The following is a 23,655-nucleotide window of genomic DNA, read 5'->3' as shown; positions in this document are numbered from 1 at the left end:
CTCCTGGTCAGTATCCCTGTTATCAGAGCATGTCAGTTGGATTTCATGTCAGACAAACGTTGATTAAAAGGCCAATTTTTATAGTCCAGCATCCTAAATTAAGACATTAAGGCACAATATGGCTGAAACAAATTGCACCAACAACCACGACATGCATAAATATCCATACATAACATAAAAGGAACAAATGAAAACTGAAAGAAATGAATCAAACGCTAACGTAAAACAAAAAGCTGTCAAATAAATGCTGGGCAAAAACCCAAAATAACATTGGTTGGTGTGTTTCTTTGGAGAAGATCAGTTAGTAGAGGTCCTTCAGGAGATGATATGGGTAGGAACTAGTTTTAATGATGGCGGGGGTAAGTTGAATCAAGGAGAAGGATCAAGCGCAACAAACATTCTCGGGTCTCGGCGGACGCGTGACGCTCGTAAAACATCGGCCAACGTCCCACCTTAGGATCCTGAATATTTGTTGCAGTTGAGCCAATGGGATTTGGGCAGCAGTCAAAACACTCCCGGACCTTTAACTCAAGCAGTTTATGCGCAAAGTCTCTTGCCCCAAGAAAACAAGTACTGCAACAATGAACGAGTGACAGTGTAACGAAAGAAAAAGATTGAAGTAAACAAACTGAAATGAACCAAATAACTGCAACTGGTAAAGCTTGTGTTCCTACTTACAAGATTTATAAGAAAGAAGAATTTGGAAAAATGTTGCTGCAAGATAACAGAGATAAAAATGGAAACAAATCAAAGAACAGCAGTAATAGTAGAGTTCAGTAAACTATTGTTTCTGTTTTTGTGGTTTTACAGACACAGGGAGACCATTAGAAAAATTTAACCAATCATGCACAAATTAAAACTGAACAAAAACAAATGCAAGAAAAGAAAAGATGTACGCAACGCTATCAATGTGACTTCAATCAATTCACTACATAAAACACTGGATTAATCCCACATTCTCATCAGATTAAATGCCTATTTGGTGGTAATTTATTCATACAATAGAACTTTTCAGTTGACATGAGTGCAATAGCTAAATCTACTTTAACTTAACATACATGTAAACATAGCATTAAACCAATTTCAATGGAGTCAATTAATCGGCTAATATTTGTCATTTGTCCAATTAACAGAAGCGTTTGTCATCAGTTTCAAAATTCATCAATGCATGTTTTTCCATTTCCATGTGTGCATTTGGAAGACGCTTTAATCCAAACTGACTTAGGGCGTGTTCACACTTGTAGTTCGGTTCTTTTTAACATTTAAGTGATATATTTAGTCCTGATTGGGCTTAACGTTCGGTCATTTTTAACACCTAAAGATACAAAACCGGCTTTTATGACGTATATTTTTTTGGACACAACTTATCAAACATCCAAAACAATGCTGTGTGTAAGATCTGCTGCAAGAACACGTGGTTCTGATGCCTGTACTGAACTGTAATGGGCGACACTACATCACCTGTCTTTGGTCCATGTTGCGCTCATATTTCAGTTGAACCGCACCAGGGTTCGTTTGGAAGCGGACATCTTGTTTCGGTTCGGATGGCACTTATTCAAATGAACCGCACTAACAGAGCAAACGCACCAGAATTCATTTTAATTGAAGCAAGTGTGAACACACCCTTACATAGCATCAAGGAACACATTTTTATCAGTTCATGCATCCCTAGGAATCGAACCTTTGACCTTGGCTAGTTTTTGCTAGTGTCATGATATACTGTTTGAGCTTGAGCTACAGAAATACAATTTGCTGTCATTTAATTGCATTTTAAATACAATTTTAGGTCTCTATGCGTGTATGGCTGGCGAATTACATCTTTTTATAAGATGTTCACTTACAAGCAATCATAAAATCCAGAACATCTCAATATTCACAGAATCTACGCTAGTGTAACACCAACCCTGAATGTGGTACAATCTTGCAGGTAGGAATATTTTGTAAAAAGAAAAAGAAATAAAGACACCCTCAACAGGTAAAATAAGTAGAGAAATGAAAAGAAAGGAAAACGGGTGACCGCAGGATTGATTATAAGGGGTATTACAGTCATACCGGTCATGCTGCTGTCTCTGCTCAGGCCGGAGTGGAGTTTACAGTGAACCAGCGCAGCGTCAAACAGCCACTGGCCAAACAGGTTCAGCACGCTGTTGACCTTGGGCCGGGTCGGCGCCGGGAGCGGTCGGGGCTCGGAGCTCGTCTGGTTTGGGCTGGAGAGAGGGGATGTGGAAGACGGCTGGTGCGACGCTTTGGTCTGGCCAGTCTGTGGAGTGAAGAGTAAACTAATGTCAATGTCAATTTTATTTATATGGCACCATTAATCACAACTTAGGTTGACCAGACAATACAATATAATAATAAAAAACACAATGCAATACAACTTCCTCATTGATTATATGCCAAATCAAAGAAATTTGCTAACTCAAGCCCTATTTGGACGGGATTAACTTTACCAGGGTAGATGGAGTATAATTTTACCACAGGACGCCTGTTAATGGCCAATTCGCACGGGATCAGAGATCTCAGTAAACTAGCAGAAGTGGGAGAGTAACTTGATTTACACACTGCCGTCACTCCTGTCCTCATGTGTGTGTTACGCTGCTTCCTGATATCACGTGCACAAACACATATAACCTATATTTATATATATATAAAACAGTTATGTCCGGTCGAATGATGTATTAATTAACTTCAGATTGGATTGTGTTGGTAAAAGGCACTTATCTAACGTTAAAAGATGTTTCGTGCCTCTAACAAGTGCTGTCGATCTTCTTTCTGATCTGAATGGTGTGTGTGAAACACTTGAGTTTTGCCACAGACTCGTCCCAGCGACTAGAACGCAACTGAATGCTTTTTCAAGCGTCTCCATACTTGAAAAAGTGCGGAAAACTACTTTTCAACAGGAAATTACGAAATATTTACGTACATATTTACAGCGGGTCTATTCGCACGGGATTAGTATTACCGGAGGACATTTTTCCGGACCTTTTTACTGAAGGTAAAAGTCGCCGTAATCTTTACTGACATTGTCACTGAGATGCACATTAGGACAGGACTAAAATCACAGAGAAGCTCTGGTAATTATTACTTTACCCCTCCTCTCCATGTTACACTAGTCCCGTCCGAATAGGGCTTTAGCAACGTAAACATGTTTGTTCTCAATGATATTGTTCACTGAAGCTTATAGAGTAAAGTATTGTGAGAGATCGAGTAAGCGAGTGTATCTACAGTCACAGTAGATAGAGCATTTTCCTTCAGGTCAGTCCTATATTCATAATAAAATATCTGTTTGAATGTCCGCTGTGATTTTCCCGTGACACGCTAGACATTTTTCAGCTGCGTCTTGCTTCTCCGTGCTCACAAGTTTCAGTCCTTTCAATATAAAAGTCTTCTCTACTGACTGACTCACTCTTTGCCGCCATCTAACGGTGAAATAATGTATGTAACGTCTGTTGCTGTTCACGGTCAGGGACTATTTTTTCCAGCGGAAGGAAGGCTTTTAGTGATTTTAATTCATGAAAGTTGCATAGATACATATTTTTTAGCTTTAATATTTGTATAGTGTGGTAACCGTTTTATAAAAGCAATAAGGTACTCGAGGCTAGTGCTGTATTGTGAATAAGTCATGGCTGAAGGCAGTGGCGTAACTTTGTTTTAAAAAGTGGGTGGGACAGGTGGGGTGGGGGTTGCTAATACAATGCTAAATCAGATATATGTACAATAACATTACGATGTCCAGCAATCGATTTAAATAGTAGGCTACATGGGGTTTAATTTGTCGTTTAATGAGATGTAGCCTAATATATGTTGTCAGTGCCGAGAATTTTCGTGTGAACAAATACATAGATCCGCCTCTTTGAACAACGTATATCTAAATGGTCCAGTGGTAGAACTTTCGCCAAGCGTGGCAGAGGTTCTGGGTTGTAATCCGCACTTGTGTAGTTTATTTTTTTTCTCGTATAGTTTTTTTTTTTCTCATCAAAACCGATTATGTTCATCAGTGGTTGTATATCAAGCAGGGACACGTTTGTGTGCATTATGTTTTGTGATTTCACCAGAACGAAAAGAGAGTATCCGCAATGGATTGAAGCGCGCGTCCGAGTGAAGACAGTGGGGCGTGTGCGCGAGCCACACGAGAAAACACTGTATCCGCGCCACTGATCGCAGCGGCAACGAGCACTTTGATCACTTGATTTAAAAAACACATTTCAGCGCTAGATCGTCTCTTATTTAAAAAACGAACTAAATGAATGATCTGCCAGTTAATTGGAGATGTTTTATTTATTTGTAGAATTGGTACATTGAGAGATGTTTTAAAAAGTGGTGGGGACAATATCGACCCTGGCAAAAAGTGGTGGGGACATGTCCCACCCGTCCCACCCGCAAATTACGCCTATGGCTGAAGGGGTTACAGGCACGACGCGTATTGCATGATGTCACTACAACTGATTAGATGCTCATACCGTTGAGGCTTTGCTGGTCGTCTTCGCAACAGCGGTGGGGCGGTGCCTGCGGTTGTGGGGGGGTGTGGTGTTGGTTGTTATTTGGGGTGTCGGCATACTGAGCCTATTGACAGGTGTGGGCGGAGCACTGTCTGATCGGGGGCGGGAAATACCTGTGAGACAAACGAAACAAGTAGAGAAGCAAGAAAACCAAAGAATTAAAACCGTATGACACAGAAAAGAAGACAGAGAACACTTGAGAGATCACATCTGGACACATATTCAGCCATAAAGCACCTGCCAACATGCCCAATGTCCATTTCATATCCATTTCAGCCCTAAAATATGAGAAAATGCAAAGTTTAAGTCTATTTGGATGTCATGACATCTGATGCTTCTTGGATTTGGCCATTTCAACGTCATCAGCAAGGCCAAACAATTCAGCTCTATGACAAAACAATAATGCAAATCCGGATACACGCTGTAGAATAGATATTTTCAGCACATTTGTTGCATAAAACTATTTTATGTGTAAAAAGGAACATGTATATCCATGTTGCTTCATGGTGAGTACTGATTGGGTCAGTAGTGCAAGATTCACCAACTTTAAAGGGACAATTCACCCAAAATGTTTAATTCTGTCATCATTTACTCGCCCTCATGTCGTTCTAAGTTTGTTGTGGCAAGTTTTCACTTCAAAGACGTCAAATGCCATTGGCTAAGAAGTCAAGACTGCCAGTGGATGACAAATTAAATGTAGTCCACTATGATGATTTTTTTTTGTGCTTTCATTGTATGTAAAAGAGCAGTGTAAACATTCTCCTAAACATCTCCAAGAAAGACAGTCATATGCGTTTGAATTGACATGATGGCGAAGTAAATGATTATCATTGTTGGGTGAATTATTCCTTTAATCCACACACTATAATCTTGAACTCAAACACAGATATCCCTCGCATTACTTGCCTTCATTTCACCAATTTCTTAGTTAGTCTGAGTAAAAGAAAGAAATATAATGGGCAATGATTTTCGTATAATTTGATTAGTCCTTTGCAAATTATATTTGACGACAAGGTAGGAAAAAAGGGCGATGATTTTGTATGGCGAGATCTTACTTACGACTCGTTTAGTCATGCTTATAACGCGAGAGAAACCTGTTCACAGCATTTCAAAGAGCTGCAACCCGCTACACATTCCAAGACATCATCACTGATGCATTTGCATACAGCATCCCAGCTCAGCATCTGATTGGCAGAAAATGCTGGTCACCCCTGCATTCAAATCTGGTTATTTTGCCTAAACCCTCTGTGGTCATACTGATTGGTCAGCAAAAGAAGCAGATCTCCGTCCTTGACATCCTATTCTCCAGAAAGATCCACAGATTTAAACCGCCAGTTTATTGATTGTCGCCTGTAAGAGGAAAGCTGATATTTCAGAGCCATTTCATTATGTACACCTCCACCTCTGTCACCTCACAGGGGACATTAAAAACCCCATATTAAAGAAACATGAAGTTGGAGAATGACATCAAAGGCCTCGTCTGCTTTTTTTCCAAATATCCAATAGCCTTTAGCTTACAGAATAGCTACTGGACTGATGGTTCAAATTCAATAAATTCTAGATGGTTGAGAATGGACATAAAGTACACACTGGAGAACAATAATCATGTTATTATTCATGACGTTCTCATTTAATTTACATTTTAAATCTGTGTTTTTTGATGTATACTATCTTATAAAGATACAGATAATGACTAAAAACCACAACATTCTTATTTCATGGGGTCTTTAAACAGATTTGGGGTCATGGGGTCTAAAATCAGTTTGATTTTGTTTCTCAACATGACATATAGAGGCAGACTGGATACCAACCAATAAGTATGCACACATTTTTTCCGATTTAAGGCCCGTTCACACCAAGAACGATAACTATAACTATAAAGATAACGATAACTATATTAGTGGTATTGTCATCTGTCGCTTTAAATGCTTGAGCTCTTTAAATTCTGATTGGCTGTGAATGTTTTTATTGTTCATCAGCTGGAAAAAAAACAACAATCTGAAAGTGATTCCAATGATATGGTTTCTCTGTGATGTTATTGTTGTAGTCTGCTATTCTTTTATATTTATAATGATTTTTAGAACTATATCGTTATCATCCTTAGTGTGGACGTGCCTTTACTCTTGCATGGGAGCAAAAACAAGGCAATTAAGATAATTAATGACGTATAATTGATTTCCACAACACAAAGGGATTTTTGATCTAAAAGTGCTTGCGTTTGCACAAAACACCTCGCGAAATCTACAGTCCTCATCAAACTCCCTCTTGATTAGTCAGAGGCGCGTTAGCAAATACCATAAGATGGGAGCCGGTCTCGTAAATTGTTCCGAGAAACAGGAACACCTGGGGGATAAAAATGGGATTACACACATAAAGAAACATTAACCTCAAAAAGGAAGATTTACAACAGACCATAATTTGAAAAACTCCAATGAGAAACTTCGCTATTTCTGATGTGATTATAGTTACAGCCCTTCTATTGCAGCCAAACACCTCCATGAACAGAATCAGTGTGTTGGATAGTTAAACCCACTGTTAGTCACTAACTGATTGGGTTTGGACGGGTTCAGTGTACCTATAGAGGGAAGTCTGTCTCGAATATTGCTCCTAGACACTGTGACTCCTGAGGAAACATAAAACAAGACCTCTAAAGAAAAGGACACAACATGTCAGGCCATAGTGAGCTACGAGCGACGAACCACTGAGCATGTGTCGTTAAAGGATTAGTTCACCCCAAAATGAAAATTTCCTAATAATTTACTCACCCCAATGCCATCCAAGATATCCATGTCGTTCTTTCCTCAGTGGGAGAGAAATTATGTTGTTTGAGGAAAACATTTCTGGATTTTTCTTCTAACAATGGACTTCATTGGTTACCATCGTTTTTAAGTCCAAATAAGATAGATAACAACCTCTTCCTCAGCTGTGATCGCGTACAGCCCGTTTAAACACTTCAAAGACTTTTGAAACTGCATTGATTTGGACTTAAAAACGATGGTAACCACTGAAGTCCATTGTTAGAAGAAAAATCCAGAAATGTTTTCCTCAAAAAACATAATTTCTCTCCCACTGAGGATAGAAAGACATGGATATCTTTGGAAACATGGAAATATGGAAACATGGAAATTTTCATTTTGGGTTGAACTAATCCTTTAAGATTAATCTAACTAACTATACTGAGACATTGAGGTCAGGCATTTCACTCTTTGTTCATTCTTGGAACAAATTTCAACTTAATAATAACAGCTGCAGAGAGGAACGTCTTGAACACTGACTGTGCGAATAAATTAACCAAATCAATCCAATTTACTTCTCAGTTTGATTTTAAATGCCTGAACATATGTCAATTAAACCACTGTGCTTTGCTTGAAAAATAAAGTTACAGTTAATATACTTTACAGACAGGACTTGAAACCCACATTTCCACTGAAATGTTGCAGAGTCAAACATAATCGCACTGCAATTGTGTTTCAGAAGTCTTACTCCTAGTTTAGAGAACATATTTTATCATCCAAAGTGATGTTTCTGATGCCTAACTGGCTAGTTTCTTTAAATATAAAATAAAAAATCATAGCAATTACATGTGATAATATTAAATTAATTAATTTCAGATGGACTGGGAAACAAAATAGGTTGAGTAAAGTCAGTTGTGTGAGTACCAGGAGGAGGCAGAGTTTCACGACACTCGAGTTTCTTAGAAACAGCAACACCTAGAAATGAAAAGACAGTCAAAGCTGGTGTTCATACATCCACGTCAAAACCACAGAGACTAAAACAACATCTGAGATTAGAATGTAGTGCAATATAATATGCAGAGGCTTTGTTGTACAAACCATTAGTGGTGAATCTTTAGTCACCTCACAATCCGATTATGATTGACTGGGAATCATAATCCGATTCTTGATTACACTTACCGTATGTGATGTGCAATGATGCCTGTGATCTTCCTTGTATTACGCTTCAACTATAAAAACTTATGCAAGTTTATATACATCAGTGTTTCCCAGTGTAAAAAAAAAACCCAGGGCACACCACTATATAAAAATATAATGAAATGCATTGCTTCAAATGGCATATAAATCTAGATATTAGGCTATTTTAAAAGTAGTACTCATATTTGATGTGAAAGTCAAATATTTGATGTGAAAGTTGGGGTGGAAACCTCATATCCAATTAAACACGGTTGTCGAAGTTGGTATTGTGGCTTTATAATATTAGCATTTTATGAAAATCAAGTTCAAATATAGAGTTTTTTGACTAGCGAACGACAGACAGACATTACGTTTTCATCAACGTTCAGGATATAAAGTTCATTTTAGCTTTATATGGTTGGTCAGTTTTCTTGTTGAATGATCAAAATCTTATGATACAAAAGATTAAGCGCTATGCACAAGATATTTAAAACACTCTATATTTGCTTCTAGACTAGACGGCAAAGACTAAGACTATTCTCCGCTCTTCAAATATCAAAAACGTCAGCCTTTATGGACACAGTGTTTCTTGAGTAAATTAAACGCTGTACTTACGCAAACATCACTTCTATTTTTTCCCCTTGCATTGCAAACAAGCAGAGATCTCTCCAAACTGTGAGCAGTCAATGGAGGCGGGTGGAGTTATGAGGTTTGACAACTGACTGACGTAAAGGATGACCAATAGCATTAATTTCATAAAACAATGACAAACTATAGAGAGATTCAATGTTTCGGCCCAACAGCGCAATGATATATTCTTATTTGTAGCATTTATTTTTAATTATTTATTGGAATTTGATCATTTTCCACGGCACACCTGACACAACCAGTCGGGAAAAACTGATATATACTGTATGTTTGATGGTTTTGTGTGTTTGTGTGTACCTGGAAGCAAACAAAATACGACTCTAGTGCACACAAGTAGTAAAAGAAAAGAAAAAAAAAGCTCTGAATCGATTCATAATTGCTGGAAAAGACAATCACGATTCATCAGAGAATTAAAAAAAATGTTCTCCCACCCCTACGTACCATGCTAATGAACGACCACCATAATGGAATATCATGGTAATGCCAACACAGTAGCATCCAAAAAACATATAATTTCCTAAAAGAGCCCTGAATGTTGTAGATATTCACGGATCTTACCGAGGAACGCGTCCACGAGGCAGCTGACGCCCCTCATCGCTCTGAAGAAGATCTGGGGAAGCTGTTTGAGGCAGGGGTGCTGAATGACCTCGTGAGGAACGCCGTTACCCCCCAACAACTGCTCCTGAAACTTTGGGGTGGAACTCACTATGACGGGATTGCTAAGGTCCACAGGGTTACTGAAGGGGAGAGAGATAATTGAACAACTTGAGTTAGTATCCATGACCAGAATGGACATGTCGACATGGCATTTAAACAAACAGAGCTTGATTCGGTTTCTGAAGCGGGAATCAGAGTCAGTTTTACTGCAGACCTGAGCATGTGTAGAAAGCGATACCACGTCTGAGACACACAGTCGTTGTCCATCTCGGCGGGGATGAGGCTGGCGTCTTCGTCTGGCACTTTAAACGGAGGAAACGACGGGCCGTACATGAAGCGCAGCAGCCTGTGTGGACAACAAAACAAATAAGGTCAAACAAATAAAAGCTTCGACATTTGTCTACTTTACAAACAGAACAGCAATACAAGTTTCTTTGGATAAAAGTGTATAAATAAATGCATAAACATAAATGAAAACATACTGTGGTCGAACAGATCAAACTCACTGGTGCATAAAAATGTGCAAAACATCTTTTCCCAATCAAACTGTAAGATAATACAATTATTTTAAACCAATTCTTGTTTTTAGATATTTTAATGAATTTTCAGTATATATTGTGCAATCTCTCTCAAACTGGTATGATTAAACATATTAGTTTAATTATTCTATTGTTAACACTTTACAATAATGCATTAGTTATCATGAGCTAACTTTGAGCAATATATGTTTACAGCGTTTAACCTGTTCATGTTAGTTAATAAAAATATAATTGTTCATGTTAGTTCACAATGCATTCATTAAAGTTACCGTGAATAAAAAAATTGACAACTCTTATTTTTGATGGAATATTGCAGTGTTTATAATAAAAGATTTGTACATGCACATTATTAGTTATAAATTCATGTTCCTGATAATCTTGAATCAGAATAACTTCCTCTTGCAGCATCTCTTCTCTTCTCTGATGACAAGGGCGGGGCTATAACCTGTCACTCACATGAGATCAGCCAATAGCAAACCACAACCATCCAATCAATTCCTCACAGACAAAATCAAGCCCCGCCCACATTTACAGCTAGTCAAACAGGTTATCTCTGAAGCCTAGCAGAGAATGTTTTATAAGCAGCAGGAGAAACATATTCATCTGCAGTCACGCAGAGCCCAACCACAACCAATACAATGTTCTTCTGCAAAATGCTAATAAATGTAAGTATTGTAAAGCTGCAGCTTTTGTGGTTATTCACTTCTGCAGACCTACAGTACCCAGTCTCAGCCTCAGACGTCCGCCTGGAAACAAACGCTGTGATGCCAAAACCCCTCATGGATGAAGAAAGATGTTGTGTTTACAACCATGACAATGAGCGCTTACCAGGATCAACTAAACGCTGGATTTTCAAAAGTATATGAAGTTCGCGGCTTTATTGATGCAGTAATCTTGCACAACGTCCTTGAATGAATAATTTATTAGATGCACGCATATTAGATGCATGCAATAACACGTCTGTTATTATAGGGACATCGCCATTGTATTATTACGCCGCTAAATATGACTCGGAACAAAAAGAACTGTGATTGCGTACTTGCGTTTAGAGGTCGACCGATTAATCGGTCGGCCGATTGATCGGCCGATTTTTTGCATTTTTTAACATAATCGGCATCGGCCAATATCCAGTATATCAAGCCGATTATTAGGCGGGCGCATCCGTGGGCAGCCTAGTGTTGTTGTTGTGGAACACGTGTTCGACGCACGCTGCGCCTAGAGTCATTCTCCAGCAGAGTGAGCAGACCTCATCCAGTGCCTAAGGAAGGAGCTAAGTTCCTTGGAGAAAACTCCTTTATATTTAATTTAATATTTAATTAAAACCTTTTGATATGTTACTGCCAGCTACGAGAAAAAATATGAACAGGCGACATGACGTTCGGCTACTTTGGATATTGATAGCGTAGTTGAGGTTGCATTAGCACAGCAGAAGGGTTGCTATCATGTCACAATAAGTAAGCAAGAATTTTGCAATTACAGACAGAGAATCTGAGACTTTTATTTGTTCTGTTTTGTGTGTCTTATAATTTGGAGGGTTACTCAATGCAGAGAAATAAGTAATAAAAAAAGTGACTAACGCACTTAGTTAGTGAAGGACTGGCTTTGCTTTGCTAGCGTCATCATCGCTAGGGTTGGGTAGCTACAGACAGACCCGGTGCTAATATGGCACTGGTGCCTTAACGACCGTTATTTACCGGACCGAATATCAGTGCGGATTTCTGTGCTACTGTTATGCCTGTGCTTCTCTTGGATGCTCTGAAAACGGACGTTAGAAACATGACACTAGTCAGTAGCTAACTTTAGCATACCGTTAGCTTGTAGCTGGATTAAACACGGTTAAAATGCTGGCCAAACAGTGTAATGTGTGACTGTATTTCACTGTTGACTAGGGGTGGAACGGTACATGTATTCGTATTGAACCGAAACGGTACGGGCGTCACGGTTCGGTGTATAAATTAACACGGAGAATACATGGTATAAAAATAAATAAAACTCGCGTGCAACATGAATTCATGTAATGCGGAAAGTACTGTTAGATACGGGGGTTCTTTGGGGACACCTAATCTGTAGCTCCGCTTTAGCTCTGAAGCAGACTGCGATGTAAAGATGGCAATGCTGGAATATGGTGTGTGTGAGAGAGGGAGAGGAAGAGGGAGAGAGGGGCGCGGGCGCGATCGAAAAGTCGCGCGCGTGTGTGTGGCGCGGATGCGATCAAACAGTGGAAACATAAAAACATACTCAGTAATTTTGTTTATAGCCTAGCCTACAAGACATCATTCAAACTGCAAAGTGTTTAAATTACTGTTAATTAAAATTATAAGGTAAAAAAATTTATTAATCTGAAATGTAGCAAATTAATTCATTCAGGTACAATTACCAAACATATCACAAGGTCTTTTTGTCTTTTGTATAAGTGCAGATTGGTCAAGTGTTCAATAAATGTTTTTGTTGAGAAATCTTGTCTATCTTAAGTAATTATTTGTGTTACATTTTATCTTTCAAATAGAGGTTAAAAACAAGCACATAATCGGCCCAAATAAATCGGCTGCATTAATCGGCCATCGGCCGACCCGGATTTCAAAAGATCGGTATCGGCATCTGCCTGAAAAAAAACATATCGGTCGACCTCTACTTGCGTTACATGTCAGTCAAACGTCCATGGCCAAGAAAAGCTGCGATAGAGTCCAAGTCTTAAGTTAATTTAGGATTTTTCACAAATTTGTATTACAGAAGCAAATCTTAAATTGATTTAGGATTCTTATCCTATCTAACAAAATCTCATCTTATCTGTAGTTAGGAAATCTTAAACCCCTCCATCGAGTTCGGTAATCAACTCTCAGGTCTGTTACCAAGCAAATGGAAAAACTGGAGAATGGAGAAACAAAACAAGTGGTGCTTTTCATTAAGTGAAGTTTTGATAAGCTTGGTAGAAAACCTTTCTTACAGTCCTTTTATTTCACAGGAGTCTGTAATTATTTGTCAAGAGTTTTGTCGTCAAAGTGCAGCACATCATTTGGGTGTTCACAGCCTTTCCACCATCAAACATCGCTGTTCTTCATCTTGTATCATTAATAAATGTGACGAGACAGGGCTATTATTATGTGATTTTTTTTACAACTGGCTTTCAAATAATTTTGAACCCCAACACCATTGGGGTTTTCCTAAATTTAAGACCGTTTTTAGGATTGTTTGTGGAGTTAGGATGCTTCTGATACCCTTTTCCTATCTGTAGTTAAGATAAGACTATGCAGTTAAGTCCTAAATGAGGTCCTAACTGAAATGGCCACGGTTACCAAACAGAGAAGACAGGATTCTGAAGTTAGGGATCTTTCTGTAATGTGCACCTTCTGCCGTCAGTCTGAAGGTCTGGATACGCGAGACTATAGAGTACCTGGAAGTGAGAGCTGCGATCACTTTACTCCACTGTTCCACCACCGGAGGGTGATGTCTCCAGTTGGCCAGCATCTCTCGGGCGGTTTTCCAGTATGGCGGCGTGGGGAAACAGCGCGTACAGGCCAGGAACCAAACCTCAAACAGCACGCTGATCAACTTCTCTGCCAGCTTCTCTGCTATACCACCTACAGGATGAAAATCAAGCTTTTAATGTTGTTTATGTGTCTATGTGGTGTTTTTAATATGCTTTAAGACAAACCATGTGTAAATTCATAAGTCGACACCATTGCTGAGTATTTCCTCCTTAAAACTGCAGTGAACCAAAGACAGTCTCAAAAACACGCTTTGAAATCGCTGGTGTTTCTGACGTCACAAACTACGGGGCTCATTTGCATATTCATAGAACTGCGCATACTAAATGAGGCAAGGGTGTCGAGTTACATTCAAGATATTTTACGATTTTCTTTTTAAATATGTCATTTTGGTGATCAAAGATGAGTTTTAAAAATTAAATGACTACAGGGGGACTTTAAATCACCTGTGGTTACATTATGACACTTTTAGACTTTTTGTTCTGCTTGTTTTTGCTGAAATATTTAGTTACAAAATGTGTATTCAGCTGAAAAAAAAAAAAAAAACTCCTTCCCTTGTGCTGGTAGTTTTCATATGCAAAACATTAACCAATCAAAACAAAAAACTAAATTAAACCCTGACAACATAATATTTCATTAAAACGCTACAAAAGTGCACAGTATGAAGAACACACAGAAAAACACTGACCGTCATGGGGAAATCTCAGAGTCAAAATAAGATACACCGGTGTTTTGCCAGATGAGAAGTTTATTTACTATTTTAATTAATTTTACTCTAATTAATTTTATAACTGTATCATTTATCTCTTTTAACTCCTTTTATAACTGTTTTAATTTCCCCTGCTTTTAATTTGTGTCTATTTTATATGCAAAGCTCTATGAATTGCTATAGTGTGATTATTATAATTCCTTTCTATGTAAAGCTTGTGAATAACTGTTTGAATTTTCCTTGCTTTTATATTGTGATTATTTTTATTCCTCTCTATGTAAAGCACTTTGAATTGCCATAGTGTATGAAATGTGCTATATAAATAAACTTGCCTTGCCTTGCCTATGACCACATTAATAAACTCTCATATAGATGTGATCTTGACAGCTAAAGTTCATTTAAAGCAAACATGATTTTTGATTGTGGAAAAGAAAGCAAAATTTACACATTTCACGTGAGGTTAATTTGCAAACGACACACAAAATGCAGTTTGTTTAGATGCAAAACATGCGCCTTCTCTCATTTGTTTGTTAGTCAATGTCAGTTCTAGTTCAACACAGAACTTTGCTCTATTTTGGAGGGGAACAACATTGAGTTTGTCCATGGCATCATACGGACCTCCCACAGTGGGCGGGGCCAGTAGCGTGTCATTGATGCGCAGAAGAAAGAGGAGAAGCACTTCCCACGTCTCTCTGGCCATGCCGGACGAGTCGCGTGCCAACTTCTGCACTGCAGACAACACTTGCTGACACAATTTAAAGTGCACTAGGCTGAAGTGCTCTGGTCTGGAAGAAAGACACATTCATATTCAATCAAGATCATAAAACACAAACAGGAAGTGCTATAATTAACAACAGTTTGAACACCGACATGTTCTAGTCTGAGTTGTTTTAGATGCATGCAACAGTCAAACCAACATTTACTCAGACACCTTCAACATTTCACACATTATCACACATAGTTTAGAAAATGGTAATAAAATGACCAGAACTCAGTTGATATTTGACTGGTTTTGTCCGTCCTTCTGTTAGACTGTCTCACACATGAATTATGTTGAATATCTGTCAGTTGTTAAATTTAACTACACAATTAGATAATACCAGTTTAGCTCAACCAATCACCAAGCAATGCTTCATTTTGTTCAGTCTGTGTGTAAAAAGAGCATTAGCAATTAAAGAAAAAACACTTCAGCAAAACATGATCAGGTCAAAGTGTCTGAGTAATATTTGGTCACACATTTTTACTGGTAGTCACTGTATGAAGAATTATTGGGTATAATATGTCACAGTTTACTTTATTTTGCTCTCCTCACTTACATTAATGAACTATAGTGTCCTGCACACACTAGAAAAAAAAATATATGACTGTATATTGTAAATCCTGTGTGCATCATGGGCAATTAAACTCATAGTCCAAACACACCTGGGCAGGAATAGGTTGTGCAAGTGTTTCAGGATGGTTTGGACGTAGAGGTTGGGCTCTTTAATGATGGGCTGTGGTATCGAGTCTCTTGGAGACACTAGGGCCATTATCCAGTCAGTGTAGACGTCCACACACAACTTAACCGTTTCTCCATCCAGGGGGAGCGTCAGGCCGTAACACAGCACCTCCATGGTCCATTTCACCTGAGGATGACAAGGACGGCATTAGATGGATAAATAAGCAACTAAACCGGTTTGAGATGGATCAACAATCCTTGAGTTTGAGAGGGAAAAGTTGCAAGATGCATGTTTTTGAGTAAAAACCATAGACTGTAAAAAAAAATATGGACGTTGATGTTTCTGACGAGCATTTTTGAAGCCCAAAGTGGGCGGAGCCAGCCGTCGCCATCTTGTTAGCGCGTCAATCCCGGATAAACGAAAATGGGCAAAGAGGCGGATTAGCTGAGGTGACATGACGCTAACAAACAGCAGACAAACGGCAAGTAGTGACAGCAGCGGCAATCCACCTGTCACTCAAGTGGCCACGCCCTTAATTATGCAGAACTTTAAGGCTTAATATAATTTAAATGCATGAGTTATAAAAAAATTCACCCCCCTCACAGTCGTCATGAAGGGTAACATTAGCTATGTAGACCAACACCACTTTTTGCAGCAGACTGTAAACATGTTTTTTTCTGCTGTAAAGTTGGGCATTTTAACATGGGGGTCTATGGGATTGAGTCTCTTCTGCAGCCGGTCTCTTGTGGCCAGTCGATGAACTGCAGTTTAAGTCGCTTCAGTGTTGGATTCAAGAGAGAGACGGGAAGGTTGCCGCTTGGTAAAAACACACTGATACAGACAGCTCTGACAATAGGAAAAGAGAACAGCGGTGCATTCAACTAGACCTGGGTTAGTGCACAATTAAATTCCAAATAAATAGCATCGGTCACCATGGACGAGCAATGAGATGGGTCAGAGGTCAGGAGAAAAAAATAAAAATCAGAGGCAGAGAGGGAATTGGCAGGATATCCTTTCCTCTTATCACAGTACACAGAAGCCTACAGGAACCATGCACAATGCAATGGAAGTCGATGAGGACACACACACACACACACACACACACACACACACACAAAGGTTTGTAACTAGCACTGAATGACACACACCCAGATGCACAAACAACAGAGGGAACTAAAAACGCACTCAAACGTTTGCACTAATAACATCACAGCACATCTTCCATTTTAGGTCAATAAGTAACTTAGCAGCGTGTTTTGTTTCTAACCAAATTATGCAAATGAGCAACTGAGGAACCAACATAGCACTGTTCTTTAACTTCCTAATAAACTCTAACTTTAGGAACTACAACATAGAGCTCATACCGTCAATTTGTAAGCCAATCTGGAGGGCTAATTCACAATGAGTTAAATTATATATATATATATATATATATATATATATATATATATATATATATATGTATATGTATATATATATATAAACATCAGTGGTTAACATTACATAAAGAGATGTTTTGAAGTTGCTAAATAAGGACCACAACTTCCACAATGATGTGAGTTTACATGCTTGATGAATTGCATTCATGAATTTAATTTGATTTAGAACAAAATGCAAAAATGTTCACCTTAATTTACGTATAAATCGAATACTGTTAAAAATGTATTCTGAGTGAAGGGCGGATGTGCAATTCATATCGAAGATACAAACCCTCTACTAAAGAAAACATGTATGACCTAATTATCATCTAAAATGTTTTTTTTTTCTTGTGGAATATTCCTCACATTAAACAACCAAATATATAAAATATGAGGAACAAAATATGGTGCATATTATGATCCTATGGAAAATTTCCAGGCAAGGAAAATGTATTTATTCAGCACATTTCATACACAGTGGTAATTCATTGTGCTTTACATAAAATATTTAAAGTATTTAAAAAAAAATAAAGAGGTAAAAATGGCATTAAAAAAAGATAGAACTATTATGAATGAGATTAGATATACATTAGATAAAAGAACATGAAGGGTAAAAAAATGCAACCCAGTTGCATCAAACATTCTCAATTATCCTGTCATTGGCAGGTGTGTTAAAAAGTGAACCATATCACATATAAAAGACAAACTGCACATGAATTGCTCTGAGGAAAAGCTGATCTACCCAGAAGCCTCAGCAGAAGTTAATCGTTAACAGGTTGTTCGTCTGAATTAATTCAAACATGCCACCCAGTAACTCAACCTTGAATTCTTCCTGCCGCAGCCTCGGGTTTGAATACAAGACTCTTTACAGATGTGAGATGTTATGACACACACACACACACACACACACACACACACACAGTTTAGCTATACTTGTGAGGACCTCCACAGGTGCAAGGCTCGAAATTGCGACCATTTTGGTCGCATATGCTCCTGAAATTTAATCTGTGCGACCTAAAAATATATTTGGGAGCATTTGTGCGAGTGCAAATAATGGTTGTGGTGCGACCTGTTTTCATTTCTCTAAAAAACGTTTGTAAATTACTTCACAGTGTGTACCTTATGTGCGCTGATACGCGATGGCCGGACCGTCATTCTATCCAACGCTATTTATATAACCAATCCCGGGGTTTTTCCTGCATTGATTTTTTTTGGCGGCCGCCAAAGCCTTTTGATCGGTGCGTGAGTGACTGCTGCGCTTGACGAGAGAAAGCCCCGGCCGCGCGCGCGCTGTCTTGCTCTCTCTCCCTCGCGCATATTAATCAAAATCATTTGACACGATAGAAAAAGGGCGGAAGACCGAAGTTTCACGTGGAGCATTCGGAGATTTTTTTCTCCTAAATTACCGTGGAGTGTGAATTGTGCTAAAAAATAAACTACCGGGATAATCACACAACGCTTGCCGTATGCTACACGTCCACTAATGACACGTCCGATTCGCGAACTAATGACTCATTTGAACCGATTCACTTTAATGAATGGTTAAAACAACTGATCTGTCCAAAACACTCACGAGACGTTTGAATCGGTGTATAACAAATCGGTACCACTTTACAATAATGTTCCACTTATTAAATTCTAGTTAACACAGTTAACATGTACTATTAATAAACTGCACTTTGTTAATTTGTTAACCATTGTTAAAATGTTAATTTCAACATTTGGGCTACTAGTAGCCTACATTATTGAATTATTTTTTTATTTTATTTGTTAACATAGTAAATGCACTGTGAAGTAGCCTAACATTAATGAACAATGAACAGCTGTATTTTTTTTAACTAAGATTAACAACGATTAATACAGCATATTAATAGCAATAGAGTGCCAAGTGCCAAGCAAAAAATGCAGGGACAGGTGTGTGGCAAACAAATCAGGTTCATCAGGTTCGATTATTAAGGCTTTTAATCAGCAGGATACGTCAAATATAACCATACTGTCTATGAATATAACACCGCATACACCATCGCCAAAGAAGAGCTTGCCTTCACTTAATTTATGTCAAATGACAAATCATGTGCCAATATCATCGGGGTGAGATGATATAGAGCCAGAAGACCAAATTTCAAATCTTGGCCACAGGATGAAATAAAATCTGTTAATATATAATTTGTAGTTGTGGTGCTCCTTAATTTTTGGTGGGTGCTCCTAAATTTTTGCTGGTGCTCCTAACTTTTTGAAGTTGGGAGCACCAGTGCTACCAAGTAAAAAAGTTAATTTCGAGCCCTGAGGTGTAATGGTTTTTATACTGTACAAACTGTATATTCTGTCCCCTTACACTAACCATACCCAACACACCCCTAAACCTACCCATTACATACACACACCCACACACACACCCCTAAACCTACCCATCACACACGCTCGATGGTGTTTTTAGCCCCCAATGGCTCCTTAGAGGCAGCTAACCCTAACCTCGACCTTAAACCCACCCATCCCCTCGCTGGCTGGAAGGCGCCGTTGGGGGCTAAAAACACCAAACACCATCACACCCCTAAACCATCACACACACACACACACACACACACACACACACACACACACACGACCCCAAAACCTACCTAACCCTAATCTCTCACACACACACACACACACACACACACACACACACACACACACACACACACACACACACAACCCCTAAACCTACCCATCACACACACTAACCACACCCCTAAACCATCACACACACACACACACACACACACACACACACACACACACACACACACACACACACACACACACACAGACACACAAACAGACACACAAACAGACACATGACCCCAAAACCTACCTAACCCTAACCTCTCTCTCACACACACACACACACACACACACACACACACACACACACACACACACACACACACACACACAACCCCTAAACCTACCAATCACTCACAAACACACGACCCCTAAACCTACCCATCACACACACTAACCAGACCCCTAAACCTACCCATCACACACACACACACACACACACACACACACACACACACACACACACACACACACACACTTCTTACCTCCTTGTCAGTCTTGAGGAGGCACTCAGCCGGCGCTCCGCCGAGGGAGTTTCCCAGGGGTCGCACCACAGCGTTTGCCACGTCTCGCCCAACGCCGGCGGGGTACGTGTGTAACACACTCAGGTGACCCTGGTCACTCTGGACCACCAGGTGTAAAGATCGCCACTCAGAGTACATGACCTCGACTTCTGCTGGATCTCACTGCGACCTGACGAGAGACGCACACCAGACGCATGTTTACAGGCTTTGTACAAAACTTAAAAAAAAAAAAAAACTTCAACTGTAATAAAATTTAATAAAAACTATATAAAAAACAATTATAATATGGCAGAAAAATTACTAAAACTACCTAAAATGAAAACAGAAAATACAAAAATAAAAACCAGTATCGCAACAATATTAAAACGCGAGCGCACACTCATGCAAAAACTTGCGCACACACACACAATCTCGCACACACACACTCGCACAATTTTATTTTAGGTAATTAAAACAATACGTTTTGCCTTGCATTTCCAGCAAGAATAGTTACACCAGGACAGTCTCCCATTACTGTGATGATGTGTGATATAAAACGACTAACTTTGGTCATATCACCCGTCCTGTTTCATAACAAGTTTCCTCTTATCACACACCAGGGTGTGTTTTCACACACAGAAGTGATGATCAACTATGCAGGACGCTGTTTTGACAACAACACAGAACGTTTCCGTGTCGATCCCCTGATCCAGAGCAGTAATGCGACACGGGGAACTGAGATCGGAGACCGGAGACCTCACTGAACAGAAGACTAGTGAACATGAATCTGAGGAAATACTGATATTATCCAGACCCTGCCCACGAGTCTCGTTTTCTTCACTAATCTAAGATCCAATCTGAGCGCTCTGCTAATATTAGAATGAAAACTTTAAACATGGAGTGGAGTTATAGATTAAAGACTAATATATATATATATATACACAGCGCAAGAGAAGTATACCAATGCATATTCATTACAGAAAGAGAAGAGAAAGAGAAGACCAAGAAAAAACACTCACTGCTCTTGACTGAATAACTTTTGTAACTTGTAATAAGGATGTTTAATTCATACAATGAAGACTGCGCAGTGTTATTATTTTACATTTGATTACTTTATTAAATTTCAGTACTGTCAGAAAACCTGAAAAGCACCATTTGTTTCATTTGTATCTTTGTTATATTGTATTAATTTGTGCTTTTGCTTGTAATTTGATTAGGCCTAATTTTACTGCTGACTGTTTACTTTAATGTTTTATAAATGTATATTAGTTAGGCTAGTGCTGTAGTTTTAGCTGTGGTATCGAAATTGGAATAGAATAATTGTGAATTTTCACTGGTATCTAAAATGTTGGTGTCATTACTGGCACTTTTTGCAAAACCAGTTTCATGGTCGGTAAAAAAAATTAATTTAAATGTACCTTTTTATTTATATATTTAAATGTTCTTAAGTCAAAAGTTAGTTTAGGCCCTGTGTGTTTATATCACAAACACACTGGCAGACAGTGATTATATCAATAGTAATACCATGGTAATTTGATATCAATACCACTGACTTTAAAAGGCACAGTAAAACACAGAAGAATGCCATGGTTCATGTCTACAAGGTGGAGTTATTTTAGTATTATTATAAAGAACTGTGGACGTAAAATGTTTTTGTGCTGTTTGATTCATATACCATGACACCTAAATGGCACGTCAAAATAATGTTTGGTTAAAATATTCATGTATCAGGTATTTTTACATGTTAAAGAATACCGTGATATCTACTTTTTAGCGCATTAGTTTTTATACAAACAATCTCTGAATGAACCTTCCTAAAAAATCATGAGATGTTTTCAATTCAACTTCCGTAGCCGATGTGTGTGTTAGCCTCTGTGTTAACCGAGCGGTTACGAGTCAGCGAAGCTTAAAATCTCAACACAGACTTCCAAATTCACATTTATATATTAATTTTACGCCATTAGAGCATTTAAATGGAAATAACACTCATTAAATCAAAGAGTTTGAAACGCTACAGTCTATTAGCAGCTCGCGAGCTAAGCTAACAGACTGATTTCCAATGGTGACTGGGATTAAAAACACGAATTTATCGCTAAACAGATGAGCAAAAAAAGAGAAATCCCTTCCCAGAATAAATAAACCAGACAAACACATACAAAATTCTCTAGTCTTTGACGTTTTCTCCAGCTTTGGCGCGAATCAATCTGATACATGTTTGTTTGACAGCTGATTCCAGTCTCACGAGCGCTTCAAAACAAACAAATGACAGCCGTCAATCATCTGTCACTGCTGCTCATCCACTCATCAAAGACATTAACCTTTAAACCTAATATAGTATTAAATAGCTTTGTATATACAGAAGCAGGCCGCACTGCGGGACTGTGGCCGTGTCTTGACATCTACAAAGCTTGCTAACTAGGTAGCGCACTTGGTTTCAAGACAAAGCTACTTGAATGCTGCTAAGTAGGTAGCTAACAATTGTTCATGTCTACTTTGCTTCAAAATACTGGCTAAGCAGGCAACACACTTGGATTTGATCCTAGAGTGCTCAAACATGCTGTCTATGTAGGCAGCTCACTAGATTTTGAGAACGGCCCATGTGACAGTTGTCCGGAGCGGACACACAAACGCAACACGGACATATGAATATACAGCGTTACCTGATTCAGTTCACATATCAGTCAGTCGCTCCTTCTGGTGATTTAGCCGGGGAAACGGGTTTGATCGAGCATGTTTGTCGGTAGATCCGATGAGATCAGACCCGCTCCTCCATCACGGGCGGCGGGGGTTTGGCTGGCTTGCAGTGGCTGATGTGAGCGGCGATGTCCGATTCGCGAATGAATCGTTCATTTGAACCGGTTCTTTCCAATGATTCAATCGCACAGATTCGCATCACTCGACTGTAGTCTACACACACGACACACCACGCCCGATGGATATTGAAAACATAAACAGCGCCACAACAGTTTTACACAATTGTCTGTCAGGTAAGAAACACAATCATGGTCTTAATCACAGCGCCAATATCAATAAGTATCAAAATCACACCACTAAATACAGAAACAAACGGCCTAGTTTATATTTCAGAGACTGTGATGATGCGTTTTAACGGTCATCAGTATCGTAAATCCTGCAAAGTTTTAATATTTTCACTTAAAAAGAAAAGAAAATGTATGTACATTTATAACATTACATTTGCATCGAATGGCACAAAACTAAAACAAAAACTATGGCCATTATTTT

General features: G+C 38.8%; 1 protein-coding gene across 4 annotated transcripts in view; it reads right to left on the bottom strand.

Annotated features, from left to right (window-relative positions):
- ralgapb (Ral GTPase activating protein non-catalytic subunit beta) overlaps positions 1-23,251 on the bottom strand; it is a 50,496-nt gene extending 27,245 nt beyond the window's left edge. For all 4 annotated transcript variants that reach the window (XM_084424934.1, XM_084424935.1, XM_084424936.1 and 1 more), the window contains exons 1-9: positions 23,073-23,251; positions 20,395-20,602; positions 15,871-16,073; positions 15,067-15,233; positions 13,646-13,832; positions 9,930-10,061; positions 9,617-9,795; positions 4,461-4,612; positions 2,053-2,260 (exon numbers count right to left, since the gene is read on the bottom strand). In XM_084424934.1, the coding sequence (XP_084281060.1) occupies positions 2,053-2,260; positions 4,461-4,612; positions 9,617-9,795; positions 9,930-10,061; positions 13,646-13,832; positions 15,067-15,233; positions 15,871-16,073; positions 20,395-20,571 (1,405 nt within the window). In that variant the 5' untranslated portion in view covers positions 20,572-20,602; positions 23,073-23,251. The remainder of the gene's footprint in view (positions 1-2,052; positions 2,261-4,460; positions 4,613-9,616; positions 9,796-9,929; positions 10,062-13,645; positions 13,833-15,066; positions 15,234-15,870; positions 16,074-20,394; positions 20,603-23,072) is intronic.
- Between the last annotated feature and the right edge of the window lie 404 nt (positions 23,252-23,655).

Source organism: Rutilus rutilus (genome assembly GCF_951802725.1).
Source record: "Rutilus rutilus genome assembly, chromosome: 12".
NCBI classification, from domain to species: Eukaryota; Metazoa; Chordata; class Actinopteri; order Cypriniformes; family Leuciscidae; genus Rutilus; species Rutilus rutilus.
Note: the sequence above shows the minus strand (reverse complement) of the source record. Positions and strands in the feature narration are given on the sequence as shown.